Genomic DNA, 21,416 nt, shown 5'->3' with positions numbered 1-21,416 from the left:
GTCAACACAGAAGCTATAAAAACATTACAGCCGTTCTAGAGAGACGTAAACTCAGTGAAGGAAAAAGCTGCAAGAAATAAAGTTAAAGATGTCATCACATTTAAAAAGCCCCTGAGTTAAATAAAATGAAAGTTGAGGAAAAAAGCCCCTGAGTTAAGTTTATTTCTGGTTCTTTATTGGATTTCATGGTGATCGTGTTGGAGGTGATTGTAAATTTGCTGTTATGATTCAGACATTCATGTTTTCAGAAATATTGAGTATGTTCCTTGTCTTATCACTCTTTGGCGGCTTTGGATAAAAGCATCTGCCAAACGTATAAATATAAATGTGATGTTGAGAGCTTTAGTGTCGTGTGTGGGATAATTCAGATGTTTAGTGCTGGTGAAGGGTCAAAACCAGCAGAAACAAATGTGACCGAACCCTGAGGACCTCCCCCAAATACATGGCCTGTCAGGACAAACCTCCTCCTGCTTTACAAGAGATCTAAGGACCAGAAGATCATAGAGACGCTTTTGACCTTTTTTCAGAGCTTCACCATTGTGATAAATCGTTTTATTAGAAACACCACTTACATTTTGTTTTGCCTCTGTCGGATGTTTTCAGTTCAGTCTCTCAAATCTCCTCTTTTATTATGTTAGTAATAACAGCATCTTAATCTTCAATTAGAAAGATCACAGTCCCCTTAATACTCCCCTTGGACATCTTGACAATAACAGAAAAAAATCAAAGCTAGAAATGTTGTAACATTATGTGAAAGATTTATGTGAAATGTCTGTGGTTCAGATGTTCTCATTTGAGTCCCTAGTCGCTCTGTAACTCAATATAAATCTATTGTTGAAAAACAGCCTACAGTAAAATAAAATAAAAAACAATAAGTAGAATTTAATTAATCTTTATTTTGCAACTCTTTGCACTAATACTTTTTGAGTAAATTTCATGCATATACAAATAAGGTCCACATAACCAAGTTAAGTAAAATAACACTATAAAAGATTTGTGATATCTACTTAAACATTTTTGGTAACAGTATTATACATAACAGTTTAAAAGTAAAATTGCCTTTAAAAGTCTTTTAAAAAAATAAGTATTTTGTACTTCTTTGATGGAATCTTCCTGATTTAATCATGTAAAATGACCTTTTTTATTTATTTATTATTATTATTATATATATATATATATATATATATATATATATATATATATATATATATATATATATATATATATATATATATATATATATATATATATATATATATAATTATTAATGTAGTTTTAACACAAAATTATTAAGTTAATTTCCTTCTTACAAATAGTGCATGGAAAAGATTAATCGCGATTAATCGCATACAAAATAAAAGTTAATTATATATATTAATTATATATATATATATATATATATATATATACACATGTAAATGTTTCTTAAAAACGTACATGAATTTGTGTGTATTTATATAGTTACACACAGTACAGACACATATATTAGGCAAAAATGCACTTTTATTTTGTATGTGATTAATTGCGATTAATCTTTTCCCAGCACTTAAAATTAAGTTAAATTTACTTAATAATGTGCTCATTGAGATGTTCTAAAATTACTCACATTTTTATATTACTTTAACTCAAATCTTGGTTAAAAAAAATTAATTTTTAAAAATATATTTTACTCATTTTATTTGATTAAATCTACTAGGCACATCATTTTTACAGTGTAACCTAAATCTGCCTCACAGTTAAAGCGTTTTATTATGTAAAGTTTATTACAGAAATCCTGTGAAAGTCCTTTTGAAAGAGCATTTGGTTTAGAGACATCTGGACAACTGGAAAGTTTGACATCTGACAACAACTGGAAAGTTTGTCCAGTTTTCAACATTAATTGTAAAATATATCAATCAAGCATGTTCAAGAAAGTTCACAAAATTATTTTCAGCCAAAAATTAAAGAAACCTTTCATTTGTTTTTTGTTGAATTATGCATTTAGAATTTGGCCTTAATGTTACTAATAGAGCCCTTTTACATCAGCATTCTGGTGTATTTCCAAAAAAATGAGAGGGAGGGATTGTAGGAATTGATCAGATGATTAAAAGCGAGTGTCAGTTCTCAGAAAACATGCTAAACATGAGGGGAAGATCTCAATGATTCGCTGGAAAAACAAAAGGTTACATGATAACAGATAAGGAAGGATGTTTATTTTGAATGATGTTCACTAATGAATCATACACAGGAATCTTCAACAGGAAAGTCATTTTGACTTGACTAAAACATAAAGCAGAACATGCAAAGACACAACATACCATGTATTTAGTAAACGTTTTGTCTGTGTCTGTTCAGATGCTTCAGTACTTCAGTCTCTTTTAATGGGTGATGAGCAGAAGCTCAGGTCTTTTCCTCTGGTTTGATGCAATAATTTGGCCGCTCAGATTCTTCCATATTCTGTGTGTGGGATCATAGATTGGCAGATGATAATGTTTTTGTCCTCAGCTGTACAACAGGATGATGTAAGAGCAGACTTACAATAAATCAAAAATTACTGAGGAAATAACACAAAAACTGGCATCATTATAAAGAAGTGGGGGAGTCCTGTGTTTTAGGACAGGGGTCTGTTTAAGTATTCGTGTTATGTCAGTGTTAATGTTGGTGGTCCACAAGGAGCCACAGGGCTAAAGGGAGAAGTTTTTTCATGATCTGGTATTAGAAACTGGTGTATTATTGTTTGATCTATGCATCACTATCAAAAGTTTATTAAATGCATTGATATTTAGTCTGTTTTAGTAAACCTCTAACAGACAGTATTAAGCTACATTGGTTGGGAATTCATCATTGTTGTGGCCTGGTCTCCTACAGAAAAGCTATATGTTGCAATTATTCATGCATTTTCTATTCATGCATCACAAAGCAAATATTGTTCATGTTTTTGTTACCTTGTCACACTTTTTGCTGTCATGCAATGATGATGAGATGTGGATGAGTACATAATGAATTGTCATTTTTAGATTAACCCATCAAGACTGAGATGGCCTGCAGTGATAAATCTCTGATATTTATGCTGCCGTGTGTCCAGTCAATCTTTAAGTCTAATATAAACAGGTTCTTTTGAAGACACACAATGTGCCATGTTTATTCATCTTTTCTTCAGTGATCACACAGTGTCTCATCTCTCATGACATCACATAACTGGAGTCACTTATAGAGAGAGTCATCATGTGCTGTTTTACATAAACTTATTATAATGTCAACTTGTGCGCTTCCGTTCCACTCGCTTGTGATTCGCTGTCACATTTAGCAACTTTCCTTCCACCTAAAGTTTCTGCAGATTTATTATTAGATTTAATAAAAATGTTAGCTAATGTGATTTATGCTTTCTGTTACCAGTAAGAGTGAGAGTACTTTCAGCTTGGTTTACATTTATGCATTTGGTAAATGCTTTTAACCTAAACCATTTACAGTGTAATTGAGATATAGACGGAGTTCTGATGGATTTTGGGACTTTGAGATTGAGATGACTGTCGATGTCCCATCACCTGAATTCAGTGGTATGTGCATTGCTGGATAAAAACATTTGAAATTAAACTGTAAAAAAAAGGATTTGAGTTAAAATTTTGAGTGAATTCAAATTTTAAAGTATTAAAAATTTTTTTACACTTTTTTACAACTAATTTTTTTACGTTGAATTAACTCAAAATTTTAAGGCAACCAGGTAACTTAATTTTTTCAAGTTTAATCTTTTTACAGTGTTTAAATTTGATCTGTCTGCGATGTGAAAGTTTTGCATTGTTTCTAAACCTTTTTGAATTTTGCAATAGACAAGATTTTATTATTGGTGCATTGTGGTTTATAAACTGTAAGAATTTCAATTGTCATCATAGCTTAAGTTTCTTTTTTTCTATTATTTATTATTTCGAATAAAAATAAACTATAGACAAATAGTTATTCCTAAAACCTCATTCACACGGCACTTTGGTCCCAGAAAATACCTGCAAAATTGCCAGACAGATTTCTGTGTGAATGCAAACATGTCTTGTAAGGGACCTAGTAACATTCCTATAACATTCCCGGAAAACCCTCTGTGTAAACAAGTCGAGAAACAATGTCACGCATGTCATCGCAACAATGAAGTTATGGTTCATCCCTTTAAAATGAATCCATTTACCTTTTATAATCTCATCATAAACAAAAATAGACACAAGTTTTTTCTGTAGAGAGAAAGCAAACTTTTTTTAAGCAAACTTCAGACGCTGCAGAGAAAAAAAATACCAAGTGCAGGACTTTAAGCGCTTCACATGACTTTACAGTATCTGAGTGAATGCACGTACAGATTCCGGAAAATCATTGGCAGTGTGAATGAAACAAAAAATCGAATGATCCCGGACAAATCCCGGATGCATTTTCTGTGCATTTTCCGTAATGTCTGTATGAAAAGGATTAGAGAAGAAAGGAAAGTTTTTCAGCATCGTTCATTTAAGAAGATCTGAAGACAAACATTCATCTTTAAATATTTATTCTCATCTCATCAAAGACAACATTGTGCTCCTGTGTTTATGTTTTGACTGTCAGCTTGGCTGCTGTATTTCACCCAATAATTTGTTCTTTTTATGGTAAACACTGAATTATGCTGGGATTGTTTTATGAGCAGGGACCATCGTCCCCCCTCCATATGGTGAGAACATCATACTTGCTTTATTTTTATTGCTTTTCGACTGGAGTCTCGTGCTCCTGTTGCTTAAAGCTTCAGTGGTGTTAAATAAACTATAAAGAGGTGAAACTGGTGGCTGTAGTTTTACATCAATGCACCAGTATCCCCAACATTACTTTGGCTCAAGGGTTACTATGCCCAAATGTCCTTTAATGGTGAAAGAAACGTCCAAGCATGAAGTCACCTCATTAGCTAACGTGAACCCCAACAAACCGGCCATTATATTCATCTTCATCAACATCACCAAACACTGCAGCCCTTCATCATGAAGACACTTGAGAGATCGAACAGACTGCAGGCCGCTCAAACCTTTAAACAGGAATGAAATTGGCCCTTACATCATTTGTGTGCACATGCCAGGTTAATTCATTGCATGTGGATTATCTGGATTTGTTTATTTGTTTTCAGACCTGATGTGATACCTGACTGGGGTTTCTCTTTAGAAAATGAAAACATTCTTCATGAGTATTAGCACTTAAACTTAACAACAGATTAAAAAAAGGTTAATATTTAAGAGGTGGATTTGACAGCTATTGTGTATTGTGATTATACAATCCTTGAATATCCTAGATTATATGGGAATTATTTTCTGCCCACTTTGGGGTCCGAACACTACTAAAGTTGAAAAAATCTTAAAATCACCTCTGCTCCTCATTTCCTTCGGCTTTTATGAGCCACAACAGTTGTAACACTCATTGTGTCTTTCTGAACTTGTCAACACATCACATCAGAGACGTTTATACAGCTGCTGTCTCATCCTCACACCTGTGTAAATAGATGTGCTGACAAAAGAGCGTAGAGGAATAAAGCTTTGTTTGACCCTTTGAGCTTTAGGATGACTCGTTTACCCTAAAAGCGATGATTATAAGTTCAGACTTTGTCATACTTATCTGCTCTATTTGCAGATTTTTCTCGCTTTTACTTGTGTGCATTTTGAGGCAAAATAAGGACATTGATATATGTTAACTCTTTCCCTGCCATTGACGAGTTATCTTGTCAATTAAGAGAAAACATTTGCATAAAAATGTGTTTATCCATTATCCAATTTATGAAAAAAACTAAAGCCAAAATGTAATTTGCAAATTTTAAACTCTGTGTATTTTTCAATTTTCAAATTTCATCTTCTTGCTAAATACATTTAATTTTTAAAGACAAATACCCATATTTAGGAGTTCATAAGCTGAGAAAAAATCTAGATCTATTTTCCAGTTTTGTTTGTTTGTTTGAACGCAGAGGGTCTGTTCTTTCATTTGATATAATTGTATGTTTATATACTTTTTAAGTAAGGGATAATGTAGAGGCAGCCGGTAGTTATTGGGAAATAAGCCCCGACAGTGTGATCAGGACCCGACGCGAGGCGGAGGGTCTTGTATCACACTGAAGGGGCTTATTTCCCAATAACTACCGGCTGCCTCTACATTATCCCGCTTATTACACGGCTACGTACTTGTCACATAAGAAAAAAAACTGGACATGAATATGAATTTGAAACATTTTATTGGCATATTTGTTTTAAATTAACATTTTTATCCTTCCGCGAAACTTTGCACAGATGCATAAAATGATCGTAATACCTTATTAAGATCCTCTGCTTCATACTTGTCTGTCTCCATTTTTTCTCTTTTAGCCAGTCTTTGAGAAGTTTTAATGCCCATTCTGTATTTTTTTGTGTGTTGGCTTCGTAGCTGTCATGCTCTATTTTGTCAAGTTCAGTCTCAGTAAGCTCTCTGTGTCTTGTCGTGGTTGTCGAGTGTTTGTCACAAGATGGCGCCAAACAGACAGTAATCTTTATTGATCTTTATTGGCGCGGAGTGATTTTACTCGTGAAAGTAGTCCGGCTATGCGTTATTATTTTGGAGCGGTTATTATTTGAAAAGAACGAACCTGCAAATGTCTCAACTGACCAATCAGAATCAAGGATTCCAGAAAGCCGTGTAATAAATGTATAAGAAAGCATTTTGTGAAACTTTTGTGAAAATCACAAAAAATGGCGGGCAGAAAATGAGTTAAACGATTATTCTATTTTCATTGTAAAAAATCCAGATAATTTACTCACCCCATGTCATTCAAGATGTTTATGTCTTTCTTTGTTCAGTCAAGAAGAATTGAAGTTTTTTAAGGAAAACATTACAGGATTTTTTTAACTTTTCAAGTGGCAATGCGTGCGTCAGCCAATCAGATCACCTTATGCAAATAACCTAGGCAGAGCCAGCCAATTACTTTTATGGACGACCGGAGCATGTGTTGCGGCCACTTTGATTGGTTGTTGGCCACGCTTCAGACAAGCCTTCTGTCGATCCTTAACGCTTTCGCCCGTGTGAATGTACAGTTACAGTTTCAATGCAGCTTCAAAGGGCTTTAAAGGGACACTTCACCCATTTGCATTAAGCTTTGTATCGTTAGAACCCCAGTCATGTTTTTGAATGGTTGTGCATAATTTCCCCAGTTGATGCTGAGACAGGAGAAATACAGGTTTCAGTGTTGCACTTCCTTCTTTCAATGATGTAAAAATCATCATTTTCCATCATTGAAAGCAGGAAGTCTAATATCTTTGTTGAGGGAGTGAGACTACAAACACCCCTTTTCTCTGTCAAATAGGCACCAAATTCTAACTGTATGTTACATTTCGACTACAAATATGACATACTTTCAATAAAGATTAATTTTTCTATGGGTGAAATGCTCCTTTAAATGATCCCATATTACCTTATCCAGGTAAACCATCATAATTTTCTCATCTTGCACTAGCCATGTGACACGACAGTGCGACCTTACGTATTAAGCAATCACATTGAGAGGTCACGTGTTACATATGTGAAACGCACACTTGCAGATCATTTTAATCAATAAATGGATACAAAGACATTTATTAGTATCAATCCACATACAACAACGTCTGAACGCTCCACTTTCTCCACACTTGTAAACACTGGAGAGGTAGTTTCACATATGTCATGGGTGACCTTTCCACGTGATTATGTAATCTTCTTTATTTTTATTTCAGGGATTTTTAACCAGCATTCATTGTCAAAATTGTCACAATAGTTCTGAATTCATCCACCTGTCCTTTCATATATTCATGAGTCATCTGGGGTCTGGGAGTTGTGTGCATTGTTTCAAAGCTACCTTACAAAAAGAACCAAAGCTTTACATTATTCAGCAGTTTCTGTTCAATTCACAAGAAAATGTTGTCTTATGTTTGTTGTGCAGTGATCAAACTAAAGGACTCTGTTCTGGAGTATTCAGGGACAGACACAAACTAAACTAAACTAAACACAGTCATTTCTACCAGCTGTAGTCTAATCTGTGTATCATTAGAGAAATCAAACACAAATGTGGAGCACAATTAGACATTCATCTGTGGATCAGTGTGAGTTTATGTTGTCTGTCATTGTCTGACTTTTTCCACTGCAGGAATGATTGCATGAAAGATTATACGGATTAGACTTGATGAAGTTTAGATGTTGTCAACATGATGATTCACTTCAGCAAAATGTTTCATAGCTGTGAAATTACTGAAGATTTTATTATGCATAATCAACTTTTATTGAAAGTTTCTTAGAGACAGTCGTCACAATGACAGTTTTATAACTTTCACCAGTAAAGATTGCTCATGCATGCTGAAGTTAAGAACATTATTAGAGATGTGGGCTGCTATCACAACTGACATTCACGATGATGATGATGATGATGAGGAGGAGGATGTTTATTTTTTACTAATTCAGCCATGTCAATGTGATCAAACTGAAATGTTAAAGAAAACACTTCTGCATGAGTACAGATGGGAGGAAGGATTGTAAAACCGATTTCTTTTTAACGGTTTAGAAAAGTAAATTTAATGACAACAAATCCACCAGTCTTACGTGCTGGTGAGTGCAACTATATGTTTAATGTCTCTCACAGTCACATATATACATTCATACCGTACTGGTTGCAGGTAAATGTTGTAGGTATCTGGAATAAATGTAAACTCATACACATATTGGCCCAAGTCCGTCTGTTTGACTAGACACACGTGCTGGAAACAAACTTGGGCATGAAAGTTTATTGGATTGATTTACGGTTATAGGACAAAATCTGCCAAGCCGCAGTGCCCCTGCTCGGAAAGGTTGTTTATTTATTATGTTTTACTGTGGATGTGAAAAGCTGTAATGAGCTACTCGAGAGGTTAATCTGTTGTTCGACGAGCCACCGATCCGCGGTCTGGAACTCGTGCTGGTTTTGAGCGTGATGTTCGTGGTGACGTACTGCAGTCACATCCGGAGGTCATTATCTGAAGTTTTGCTGACTCTGCTGTGCTGTGGTGTCTTTGAGGTCGAATTAAAGATTATCAAGTAATTGTGATGGGGATAAATCCACTACAGATGTATTGACGGATGATTCTCATTGAAGAGAGAAAGATTTGTCACTTAAGTTCACTTAGAAATGATTTGACATAAGAGAGAGCAAATATTATTGGTTGCGGTCGGGTCAAGTGAACAGCTACTTGATTTTTTTTCTCTCACTGTTTTTTTTTTTTTGCAGGTAAACAAATGTTGGGAAATTATCGACCTCCGATATAAAATTTGTTAATTCTTACATATTTTGATAAGATGAATTAGAAAACAAAACAAGTTGCTGGTTGGCTAAAGTTTTTAAGATATTTCACGATAAAGATTTATTATTATCTGTACACAAGCTTTAAGGGAAATAATTTAACCATCCATTTGGCCTAAATGGTGGAAAACAAACAGCATGGCAAAGGATTCTTGCGTATTTAGTCTTTTCCAGTGCTTACTGATGACGTTTGCATTGTCGTTGCGTAATTTAGGTAGTTTTATCAGGCTCCAAAAGATTAAATCTCGTTGTTTATTATGCAAATCGGATTGATTATTACTTTTTAACAATTACAGAATTTGGGTGGATATCTGGTTATTCTGATTTAACCCTACTTTGTATTGCCTCTGTTCATTCGGCTACACATGTCGCTTTGAACTCACGCACCGGCCATTTATTAATATTTAATAATTATGCCCACGATCACAATCGAACCAGGCTTGGTCTCAAACTGACCGTCTTCTCCAATGATAGCTTTATATAATCGTGCCATAGTTTCCTATGCACACTTCGATAGAATAATATTGAAATAACCCAAGGTTGAGGCTCACCCGATTTAGAGCGATCAGACAACATTTATATGTTACTCTAAATGGAAATACACTATTAGCCTCCACGCATCTAATTTAACTTAAACTAATGCTAAGTGCTAGTCAGATCTCTAAAATCCTCAGCTGATGTGCCACTATGCACCAACGAATCTGGGATTTTAGTCCGGTACTAGCCTGATTTCAGTCATTGCGGTAGCGAGGATACATCGTAATTTACTAGTCATGTCAATATTTTTTATAGCAACACAGAATAGATCCAAACATAACAATTGATTAACCAGGTAGAAAGATCATAATTCAAAAGCCAATTCACAGATCAATTAAAAAATAAAACATAACAGAAATCAAATGAAAGAAAGGCAAGAAAGGATATCTGGCTACAGATTCTTCAAAGTAAAATAAAAAATACATGATGCTTTGTCAGACCCAACACCATGGGGTTCATTTCTAAATATAGAAAATCCCCCCGAACCCTTTACAAACCTTCCTTAAATATCCAGAGAGAACAAAGCTTTGTAATAATGATAGAAATTTGGTAGTGATTGTGAACTTAGGGGCTGTAACTATAGTGGGTGATTTTTCTGAGCTGAGAGAATGAGAGGGAGAGATGAGAAACAAATGTAAGTAATATTGGTGAGGTGTGGTGTTCTTGGAGGTAGTTGTGAATTCTTTGAGAAATATTTCAGATGTTGATTCAACAAGACTTGAATGTTTTTAGAAAATGGTTTCCTCTGGATTCAGCCATTTGGAGGTTGTACGCTACCTTTTGTCAGGATTTGGCACCACCCCACAAAGCTTTGAATATATTTGCTCGCAAGAGAGGTGGGTGTTTGATGATCACGATCCCTCGTGACTTCACGACAAAGTACAGTAGAACGGTGAAAATTGTACCAAATGAATGTTTCTAAATGTATCTTCACTTTGAGAGAAAAGATTGTTACCTAACTGTAATTGATTGGTCTTTTATTCCACACTACATTTGTTTTTGCCAGATCTTTGTATCATACAGTTAGATTTGGTGGCTTGCGAAAGAATCATTGCCTAACATTTCCAAAGAACAGTTGCATGTTTTTTCAGAATAAGCATGAAAATGTTTTAAAAAATCAATAAATGAATGGAAATGGGTTTAATAAATACTGAATAAAAAAATGAATTTAAAATGATTGGTGTGGCACCATTTTCACTGCTATATCACATTTTGCAGAGAAGTTATGAATTATTTCAATGCAATTTTGACTTAAAGCTATCTTGGACACTGAAGCCAATTCTTACTCAGGACTTAATTTTACTTTATTCCCAATTCTGCTCAAATTATTTCTGAGGCGTTCTCTTTGTAGTCCTGTGTTATCTGTTGAATATTCACACACGTATTGAGTGACATATGAGAGAGATTAGATTGAAATGATATAAAGTGAAGTCAGCGTGTAAGTGATTTATACATGAATCATTTTAAGATTTTGGTCTGTAGACTGTGACCTTCATCTGTGAGGATGATGAAACATTTCATTCATCATATGTACTTCATATTACACACTTGGTAGACAGATGACGTTTACCGCCCTACAAAAGGGGGTCTGCACGCCGAAAAGTTTGAGAACCGCTACACTGCACTACAGTCGTACTGTTATCTTGAAATCAGTCAATGTTTTTGTATGACGTGTGAGTTTGTGTGAGACACCTTTAGCATTAACACTTCCTCACACAATATATTCATACGTATAATCACGCACACTTACTTAAAAACAAAATTCCTGACTAAAATTCCTCATATTGTATTCATCTTTAAAGTCAGATGATCGTTCATGTGTATGTAATATTATGATACTGGTGTGTGGGCCGTTTATTCTCCGTCCCAGTAAACAGACACTTAGCAACATGATGAATACCATTCAGATTTCCCTGATAAATATAATAGTCAGTGGGATTTGAATGTGATGATATTTTGGCAGAAACCGTGGTTACCCTGGTGAGGTATTTCATTGTGGCTTTTCTTGTGTTCCTAACCATTTTTACACAGTGTACCCAGTATTTCTGCCTTTTAACAAAATAATAATAATCCTGCTCATTGAACCAATGAAAAGGTTCACCATACAATTGTCATATCATAGGCAGTTTAAAAAATAAAGTTTAAGATGAAACACTTTTACCCACACAGCATGGCATCTCTAGATCCATCTGTTTTGTGTCTTGTAAAGTTTTGTTTGATTACAGCCTCAAACCAAAAGATGACATCATTTCCTTTCCTTGTAAACATGTGTTGATCTGCTGATATTTGTATGACGGGACACACCGACGGGATCATTTCATTGTCTTATGTCAACTCAGGCTTTAAATTAAGAAAAGTGAATCGGTGATAAGAAATAAATATTTTGTGTCTGGATTATAAAAAGCACAAACCTGTTGTTTGATGAATACAGGAGTTTGTGTGATATCTGTGTTTTTATTGCACTGCATATCAATCGCACAAGTTTGTATTTAGCGTGATATTTATTTGCATTAGTTACCTGATATGCACTGTTAACCCCTTAGTTAAGTTTAGTGTTTGTGGGTTAAGTGCAAATGTATATAAAGTGTGTTTTGTATGCATGCCACAAACTGCAGATCATCATATGCATTTAAAACGTGTGTATCATATACACAAAAAGGTCATTTTTGCATATAAACAGCATGCCAAATACAAACACAAACTTATGCTATTTATACGCAGTACTAGGAGATTGTTTGAGTATTTTCTTTCTTCTGTATTAAAGCTGTCATTTTTATTTGATATTCTTTTATATGTATGGATGGCCACTATAGAATTTAGCTTAAAGATAAATTATCATGAAAAAGTTATGATTCTTACATTGTCATGTACAGTATGAATAGTCTGACTAGCAAATAGATTTTCATTAATTTTCAAATATTTTTGTTCTCGTTGTTTTCACTAGCGGTGCAAAAATCTATCATTTCACCTTTAAGCCTTTAAAATCTTTAACTTCATTGCATGACATGAATTCAGCGCATCAGAGCAAACGGACCCATGAGACTCCTCAGGGTTCAATCTGAGCTCAGCATGATCCCCATTAAAGTCAAAACATTGTCACTGTTTCTTCACATCATTAGCCAAGTACTGTAGATGCATCACTTCTGATTCAGATGGTTTATTAACGGTCAGTATTCATGAGATCTGTTTTGCAAAGACCAGGTTTGTCTTGGAAGATGTAAAAGCTTAAATCAAATCTCACCTCAAACACGGTTGTGTAATAATAGCAGCACACGTGTAGAGTTGAGATGATTTTTGCATTAGCAGGAGGAAATCTGATTTAATGCGACAGGTTGTTCAGCATGTGCTTTTAGATGATGTGTGTTGTGTAGAGGACTGATGTGCATTATGTAAGCTGGCACAGAGAGGCTCGTACCCAGGTTTTGTTTAGTCTGAACATCTGATCTGTAAGGATTTTCCTGGCGAAAGTAAAGGTGAACCTGACTAAGTAAACGCACACACACACACACACACACACACAATGTAGATGAAAAGTCTTTGTAAACACATACAGTACACAAACACTCCCACAAACACAGGAACAACACAAACTTGTTTTAGTAACTTGATGTTTGTTCGCATATTGTACAATAACATCCACATTTGAGAAGCAGCTGTGTTTTCATTATTGACTCATTCTGACTCAGTATTTGTGAATGTTTATTTGAGATTAGATTACAACAGTTAACTTTAGCCAAATAGCACCCAGAAATAAATATTCACCTTCATGTTGCTCCAAAAAACACAGACAGTATTCCTGTATGCTTTTAAATTAGGGCTGTCAAACGATTAATCACGATTAATTGTATACAAAATAAGTTTGGGTTTGCATTGTGTGTGCGTGCGTGCGTGCGTGCGTGCGTGCTTGTGTGTGTATGTGTGTGTATGTGTGTGTACTATATTTCATATATGTGTAATTTTTATGCACATTTAAATCAGAGGTAGACCGATTAATCGGCACCGATACTTCATTGGTAAAACAATCGACTATCAGCAAAAAATCCATGCCGATAGTTTTTCCGAGTGCATCACTTGCTTCATATCATTATAAAGTAATTAATTTGCTGAATTAGCAGAGAAACCACAGCAGGAACCTAAGTTTGTCGTCAAGGCTGACAGGACAATAATATTAGTAGTACCTCAAACAGTTACACAAAAATACATGCAGATAACCCAAATGTTTAATGTCATGATTATTACTATCGATTTGAATGAGTTTATATCCAGCTGGTTACATTTATCCATATTTTAAGTTAATAACTAGAAAACCCGAACTATATGCAGCTGTCGGCTACGTAAACCTATTTTTATTTATACATTTATTTCATTTAGCACATTTTCATGGTTCAGTACTGTTGTTTTATTACTTTTGTAATACATTTCAGCACTGTTTTGCTTTGAAAGTTATGTTTGTTTGTTTTATCCAGTATTTGTTTTGAAAACTATCGGTGGATTAATTGGTTATCTGCAATCAGTATCGGTAAAATCCACAATAGGTTGACCTCTAATATAAATACACACATACATGTATAAATAAAATAAAAATGGTCTCTTTTTATTTAGATATAATATAAAATATATACAAATAAAATATATATACACACACACATGTAAATGTTTCTTAAATACAGGGGGGGAAATAAGTATTTGACACATCAGTATTTTTATGAGTAAGGGGATTTCTAAGTGGGCTATTGGCACAAAATTAACAGCAGATGTAGCCATCAAGCAAAATATTGAATTCATACAAAGAAATCCGAACATTTAAGTATACAAGTTGAGTCATAATAAATAAAGTGAAAGGACACAGGGAATAAGTATTGAACAAATAAAGAGAACAAGGTGCAAAATGGCACAGAAACCCAGTAGATCATCTGCTGTATATACTTGAATGTTTGTGTATTTATATATACGTAATAATTACACACAGTACACACATATATTATGCAAACACAAACTTTTATTTTGTATTTAATTAATTGTTTGACAGCCCTGTTTTAAATGTGTAATATGAATGATTAATTGTGATGCATACATTATAACAGTGGACACTGGAGGGTTGACAGGCATGATTTTATTCATGCCATCTCTTGTGCTTTGTTGCTTGAATGGTTTAATAAACTAAAAGCAGCGTTTACTGAATCATTTATGAACTACCACTGATGTGGACAATTTATTGAAATGTCTCTCAACTGTTTACAATGAAGAAGATGCCTGATGCTTTAAAAAAACAACATGTCCATTTGTTGTGCTGAGTAATTCAGCCTGTATTTGATGTTTATTCAGAGCCCATAAATCTGACGTATATGTCTAGTTTACAATCCCTCGGGGTCAATTGTTCAAATAATCAGTTTGTAATTGTTAACAGGGCACCGATGTTGAGTTAGCGGTATTTTTCTGAGCATTGTTTTATATCTCGTCTGCTTAATGATTACATTAGATTGTACGAACTTCCTCGACGTCTGAACCCAGTCATGTGGTTTTAATACAAACATTGCTTTTTTTGGCCACATTTCTCTCTTTATAAATCACTGAAGCAGATCAACTCTGTGTAAGTAGAGGAATATCTGTACATTTTAATGATTTTATTCATCAGCATTATGATATTCATATCATACATATACAGTACATGCATCACATTACCAAACATGACTCAATCAAAGAATTCAGATTATAAATTAATTTAAGGCTATACCTTATACAAAAGCTACACCAGACTTCAAAAGATTTGTATTGTAGCAGACTCTTACAGTATGAAGCCTGGCATTATTAAGACATTTTCCTGTGTGATTCAACTGAAGCTTAGACGTTCTGCTTTAGATTTCCTATTCCTGCCACAGAAGAAAGTAAATCGGACAGGTTTGGAATAACATGAGGTTCAATGAACGATGATTATTTCCTTTTATGGGTAAACTATTGCTTTCACTAAAACTTATTTTAACATAATCCAATAAAAGCAACAGAAATTTTTTTATCAAAGCAGAGTACTTCAAAATAAAATGTCATATAGGAACAAACTCTTGATAGGTCAGTGAGCACGTGTTAAATATCATTTTTGGTTTTATGGTTATGAAAGCGTTAATAATATTGCTGACTGCATGATTTTGTGTTTTTTGGTTACAGCTGATCTCATGAAAAATGTGTTGCCACAGAAAGTATGACTTTCAAAACTTTATCACGGCATTTTATGTTAGTTACACGGCATATTAAAGGGCCCATATTATGCAAAATCCAAATGTGTGTGTGCAGGGTGTGAACACAACAACCAATGAAAAATCCACCCAATGCTTTTTTTAATCCCCATTAACTATAAAGCAGTTTCGATTTTCATGTTAATGTGACCTCACACTGATAAAGCCCCGCCCACGGCCACTGACTGTCGTGCATTTCCATATAGTTTACGCCCTCATTGAGTGACGCTATCAACCATATCTCATTAGGATGAAGTCTTTTTTCCATCTCACACTACTGTCTATCGTTCTCAAGTGAACCAGTACAGATTTAAAAGCCTATCTGAATTAAAAGCTGTACAATGAAAATCTTTTAGCTAATTCAGCGCATCAAAATGGAGGTTAAGGCACATTGCATTGTTGAATTTTTGTGTGCATGCAATCATATACCACAGTCCATGTTTCTGTGATTGTAGTTGGTCATTTGGGTATTCAGGGCATGCAGAAATGATTCAACATTATACATTTACATATGAGGACAAGTATGCACACCTTATCACTGAAGAGCACATGCAAGATATATCTACAAATGCATGGCTGACTCCTGAGATCTTTGAATGAGCAACACTTATCTCATGTCTCTGTGATTTATTTTTTTATCAGCTTGTTAAAACGCAGATAAGATAAGAAATTCATTTTCAGTTCAACTTTAAACACAGATGCATGCTGGGCTGAATCAAATTCTGAATTAATGTCTGCTGTCTGGATCTCATTACACATTTTATATATCATGTGCATCACAGCTTGTCTAATGCGACTCGTGCAAGCAGGTGTCATGTCATAAAGTCTACCACATAAACACAGAAGTTAAGAGCTCGGATGATACAGATTTTGGCATGTAGTGTAGTAGCGCTTTAATAGAATACAGAGAAATTGTGTAAAAACTCTGGTTCCTGTTTGTTTTTATTAAATGTTTATGGCACAACATTAGAGTCAGACAAATGTTTTGTTGCTCGTGTAAGAAGAGCCTGGCATTCTGCACAGGATTGTGGGTATTGTTTAAGTAATTTGTGTGAATGTTTTTTTGAGTTTTTTTTTTTTTGTTTTGCACACCACACAGGAATCTACCTGCTGGATATAATTTACATCGACTCCGCCTATCCCGCCTCTGACAGCATCATCGAGACACAGCAGCGGACTAATCAGATGAATAATATTCTCCGGGTGATCTCTGACCTCCAGATGTCGTGTACATACGGTCAGTTTATCCATGTGCTACTTTTGGCTAAAGTCTGGCATGGAGGCAATCCCAGAATGCATTGCTCAGGACAAAACTATGCTAACTATTAATCAAATTCATTCAGTAGAAAAATGAACAAACACATGCATGTATAATCTTTAACTTGGTATCCATTGCATTTTGTTTTTCAGACTTATCTATAGCAAAAGTCTTTCTTTAGCATATAGTTTTTAGTCTTATTAAACATGAACCCAGTATTGTATGTGTGCATGTGTTTTGTAAGTCAGACCTTTAGTGTGTTTTTCTCTAAATAAATAGTTTATTTGGTAAGGATCTTTATTTGGTTAAGACAGCAAGTCATCTGCAGGTTTTTAAACAGAATCCACATTAAATCTCTGAGTAACTAAAAGAGCTATTGTTAGTAAAACTAACTTTAAACCACACGATTAAAGTTATTTATTTAGGATCAAAATAAACCAATCTGTATGTAATAAAGTCTTCTTTTGGTTTGTATATACAGGTATGTAAACTAAACCTTTAAAAGTGACCAAATCTCTTAGTAATCTCCTTAATAAACAGTGATGCGACGAGCAGGCTGAAGAACTCGATGTGGATTTGCTTTACGTGTAGAAAGTCACACTACCTCACGAGATGATATCTGATGTTGATCTATCTGTACATGACTCTCATCCTTCTCTCCCCAGATCACCTCGTGGTCCTGCCCCATGTGCAGAATTACTTAATGTCTGTTCGCTACATTGAGGAACTTCAAAAGTTTGTAGAAGACGACAATTTCAAGTAAGTGGGGGTCTGGAGGTTTGAACGGCCCCTCAGGGGTCAAAGAGCTTAAACTAGTGTAGGAGTTGTAGTACATCTCTGCGTTAAAGGAAAGCTCCTATGATGAGTTTAGCAGGACGGTCGGTGGAGTAAAGGTGACCCGTCGGTCGTTCTGACAGCGTGAAGATTTAGGACTTGGGGAATAGGAAATTATTGCACGTGTTTTTTCTAGTCTGGACGACATGATGGGCGTCCCTAAGCATCTGACACTGAGAATTGATGGCTCATTTCTTTTATAAATCTGAGATGAGATTTTTGGGTGGTCAGCACAGCAAGCAGTGAAATCTTCATGTGATTTGGTGAAAGTTTAACCAACACAAGACATGTTGATTGTGCAATTAAATAGTGTGTTTTTATTAAAACCCCTATGTGATCTGAGCGTTGTTTAACCTCAGCAGGACACGCTGTAGCAACAATGAGAAATACTTTCACATAAATAGTCGTTCCACACCATAAATTCTTCCTTGTGGAGGTTCAGTCTCAACATTTTACTGCAGTTTGTAGGATTGTGAATGAAGTATGCCGTAAACTAATCAGATTTTTTTTGAACATCATAATCAGAAGCTCAGAAGAGAATGAAGTCACTGTGAACTTCTCATGTCGTCTCTGTCCACCTCATAACATCATTGACAGATGTGAAGTAAATGATACACTTAAGAGTTTATTATAGTAAGATTAAAGAGTCTTTGATTATTCTGAATTGAAATGTTTATACAGTAGAGTACTGTAAGTGATTATCTGTGGAAACACTGGCTTATGTTTTACTCTAGACACAGTTGAAGAGTTCAGACGCAAAACCCTCCCATACTGCAAAAATATACATTTTAAAATATAGAAAAATATATATGTGCTGAAATAAATGTGTTTACAAAAATATATTTTTATATAATTATAGTGTAATTATATTTTAAAGCAAATTAAATATATTTTCAACTGCAAAAATTATATTTTATACATACTTATATGTTTTATACTTGTATATAAAATAGATTTATTTATTTTTTGCCGTGTGGGTTGTAAAATTTCAAAGTATTTGATGCCCCTGAAATACATATTGAAATATATGTTAATATATGAAGGTTAAAACTAAATATATTTTCAAATTCAAAAATATATTTAAGTAAGCTTTACTTTGTACAAAATGTATTTAGCATATATTTAAAACATATTTTTGGCCAGAGAAATGGGCTCCGCCTGACATGTTTAGGTTCAGTAATTTTACTTTAAAGGCGGAGTGCACGATTTCTGAAAAACACTTTGGAAAAGGGAGTCGGGCCAACTACCAAACCACACTTGGGTGATTCTCCTGAAATTATGAGGTGTCATGAAACATTTTGATAAAAACGTAAATGCTATCAAAATAAGAAGCATACAGTTACAAACATCTCTTCATCTACTATTTTGCACATGATTTCAAGTGACATCAAACAAACCAATTTTGTTGTTTTTTCCACATTTAATGGAAAATTTTCATTACCGCAACGTGTCCATGGCTGGATTTGCGTTCTTTGACATGGAAAATTTATAATTAAAAAATCAAAGTTGTCCAAGACCAATTTTCTCATCCTCCGCAACAATTTTCAATCATTGTTTAAGCCCTCAAGGAACTAAATAAAAAAAATTGTTTTAAGGAACATAATTGACTGTGACACTCAAGATGGCTACCAGTTAAGCAGTTCTTATTTTATCTCCAGATAAAAGTTGAAATTTTGCACCTAGACAACTTTTTAGTTCTCATTACCGAAACATGAGTTTGTAAATGCATATATTTAATGTAATATCATGTTGCGGTAATAATCATTTTTGATAATGATAATCTAAAAAATGTAAATAATTTTTATATCCTCTAAAAATAATTGTTATAGTACGTTCAGACCTTAATCTTATATGTGCACAAAATTGGCTTCAAGGGCTTTTTAAGAAAAATCTGATGCTGTACATCTTCTGTGATTTCGTGAGAATCACCCACTTGTAGCCAATCAGCAGTAAGGTGTGGTGTGTCTATAAACATAATCGTTGCCTAGATATGTGTGGGGCGGGTCTATCAAAGGAAGGTCCAGATTCTATTGGGGTAGAGGCGTGTTTGTTTAGGTGATTTCAAATGTAAACATTGGCTTTCAGAGATTTTATTGCAAAACCCTCGAAGTGCAAATGTTTTCGGAAAAAAACTCCACTTTAAAAAAAAATCCACGCACTACTTTGGACAAGACATAGTAAACAAAAATCACTAAAGCTGCAATTAGAAACATTGCATCTCTGTTGTTTACCAGATTCTGCCAAAAAACAGGATTAATCAGATTTAAAGCAGATGAACGTATAATACAAGTCGAGTTACCGAGAGCACTTGGTCAATATCATTATCTCATTTTTAATGGTGGTGGTGTTTAGCGGGTTTTGCATCTGGGCTCTTCAGTTATAAAGTCACATATACTGTCTTAACCTGGGAAACTTGATATTGAGTTCATGTAAACACACGGATATCATCTCTGCCTGTGAGCATTGATTTGTGGAAGTAAACATTATGGGAAATAATCCAGTTTACAATCATTTTGTTTTGCTGATTTATTTATAAAGTTCAAACAAGGTTTAGTTTTTGCCTAAACGCATCTATCCGATCATGCTTGTTTTCTTGGCTTCTCATCAGCTTCACTTAATTAAAGAGATTTAACCAAATTTGTAGTGCAGTTTGTCCTGATGATGGATTATCAGTGAATGATCTCAGTTCTTCAGTCTCAGTTTTGTTTTGGCAACAGATGATATCCACATAGCACATCATGTTTTATACAGAGTCCCGTGGAGTTCAAAATACTTTGTTACCTAATCAGAGAAAAGACTGCGATGAAAAACGAGGCTTTACTAGATTTCCTACATTAAGCATGCCTGCAGTTTTGTTACTTATCGTGTATTTAATTTATTTATCACAGATTTATTTTCTTTCATTTGAAGATTAGGTTCATGGTTAGATTGTAGTAAGTAATCAGTCATCTGTGACAGGAGATATTTTTAAGTATCCGTGTGTAGGATCTCTAAACATCTGTAATTTGCGTTATTTGAGGTTTGCGCAGTCTGAATTCTCCAGGGTGTTTAAAGTGGGAGAGAGAGATAAAAACCATTGAAAGACCTCAGTGATTCTCGGCAGTTCTCGTGCGGTCTCCGTGGTGACGTTCCGTCTGTGAACCCATCACAACGCTGACCTCGTTACAACCTCGCGTGGCCTCGGAGGCACAGGGTGGACTTTTGAAGTTCATCCAGAGCTGACATCATCTCCTTCTTCTCTGACAAACCTCAGCCTCCCTCATCA

The 21,416-nt window shown here is 34.7% G+C and overlaps 1 protein-coding gene across 2 annotated transcripts in view; it reads left to right on the top strand.

Annotated features, from left to right (window-relative positions):
• LOC135732823 (ras-specific guanine nucleotide-releasing factor RalGPS1) overlaps positions 1 to 21,416 on the top strand; it is a 111,872-nt gene that overhangs the window by 70,360 nt on the left and 20,096 nt on the right. For both annotated transcript variants that reach the window (XM_065251176.1, XM_065251175.1), the window contains exons 9-10: positions 17,159 to 17,296; positions 17,983 to 18,076. In XM_065251176.1, coding sequence (XP_065107248.1) covers positions 17,159 to 17,296; positions 17,983 to 18,076 — 232 coding nt within the window. The remainder of the gene's footprint in view (positions 1 to 17,158; positions 17,297 to 17,982; positions 18,077 to 21,416) is intronic.

Source organism: Paramisgurnus dabryanus, chromosome 5, assembly GCF_030506205.2.
Source record: "Paramisgurnus dabryanus chromosome 5, PD_genome_1.1, whole genome shotgun sequence".
Classification (NCBI taxonomy): Eukaryota; Metazoa; Chordata; class Actinopteri; order Cypriniformes; family Cobitidae; genus Paramisgurnus; species Paramisgurnus dabryanus.
This window is presented reverse-complemented; position numbering and strand designations above follow the sequence as displayed.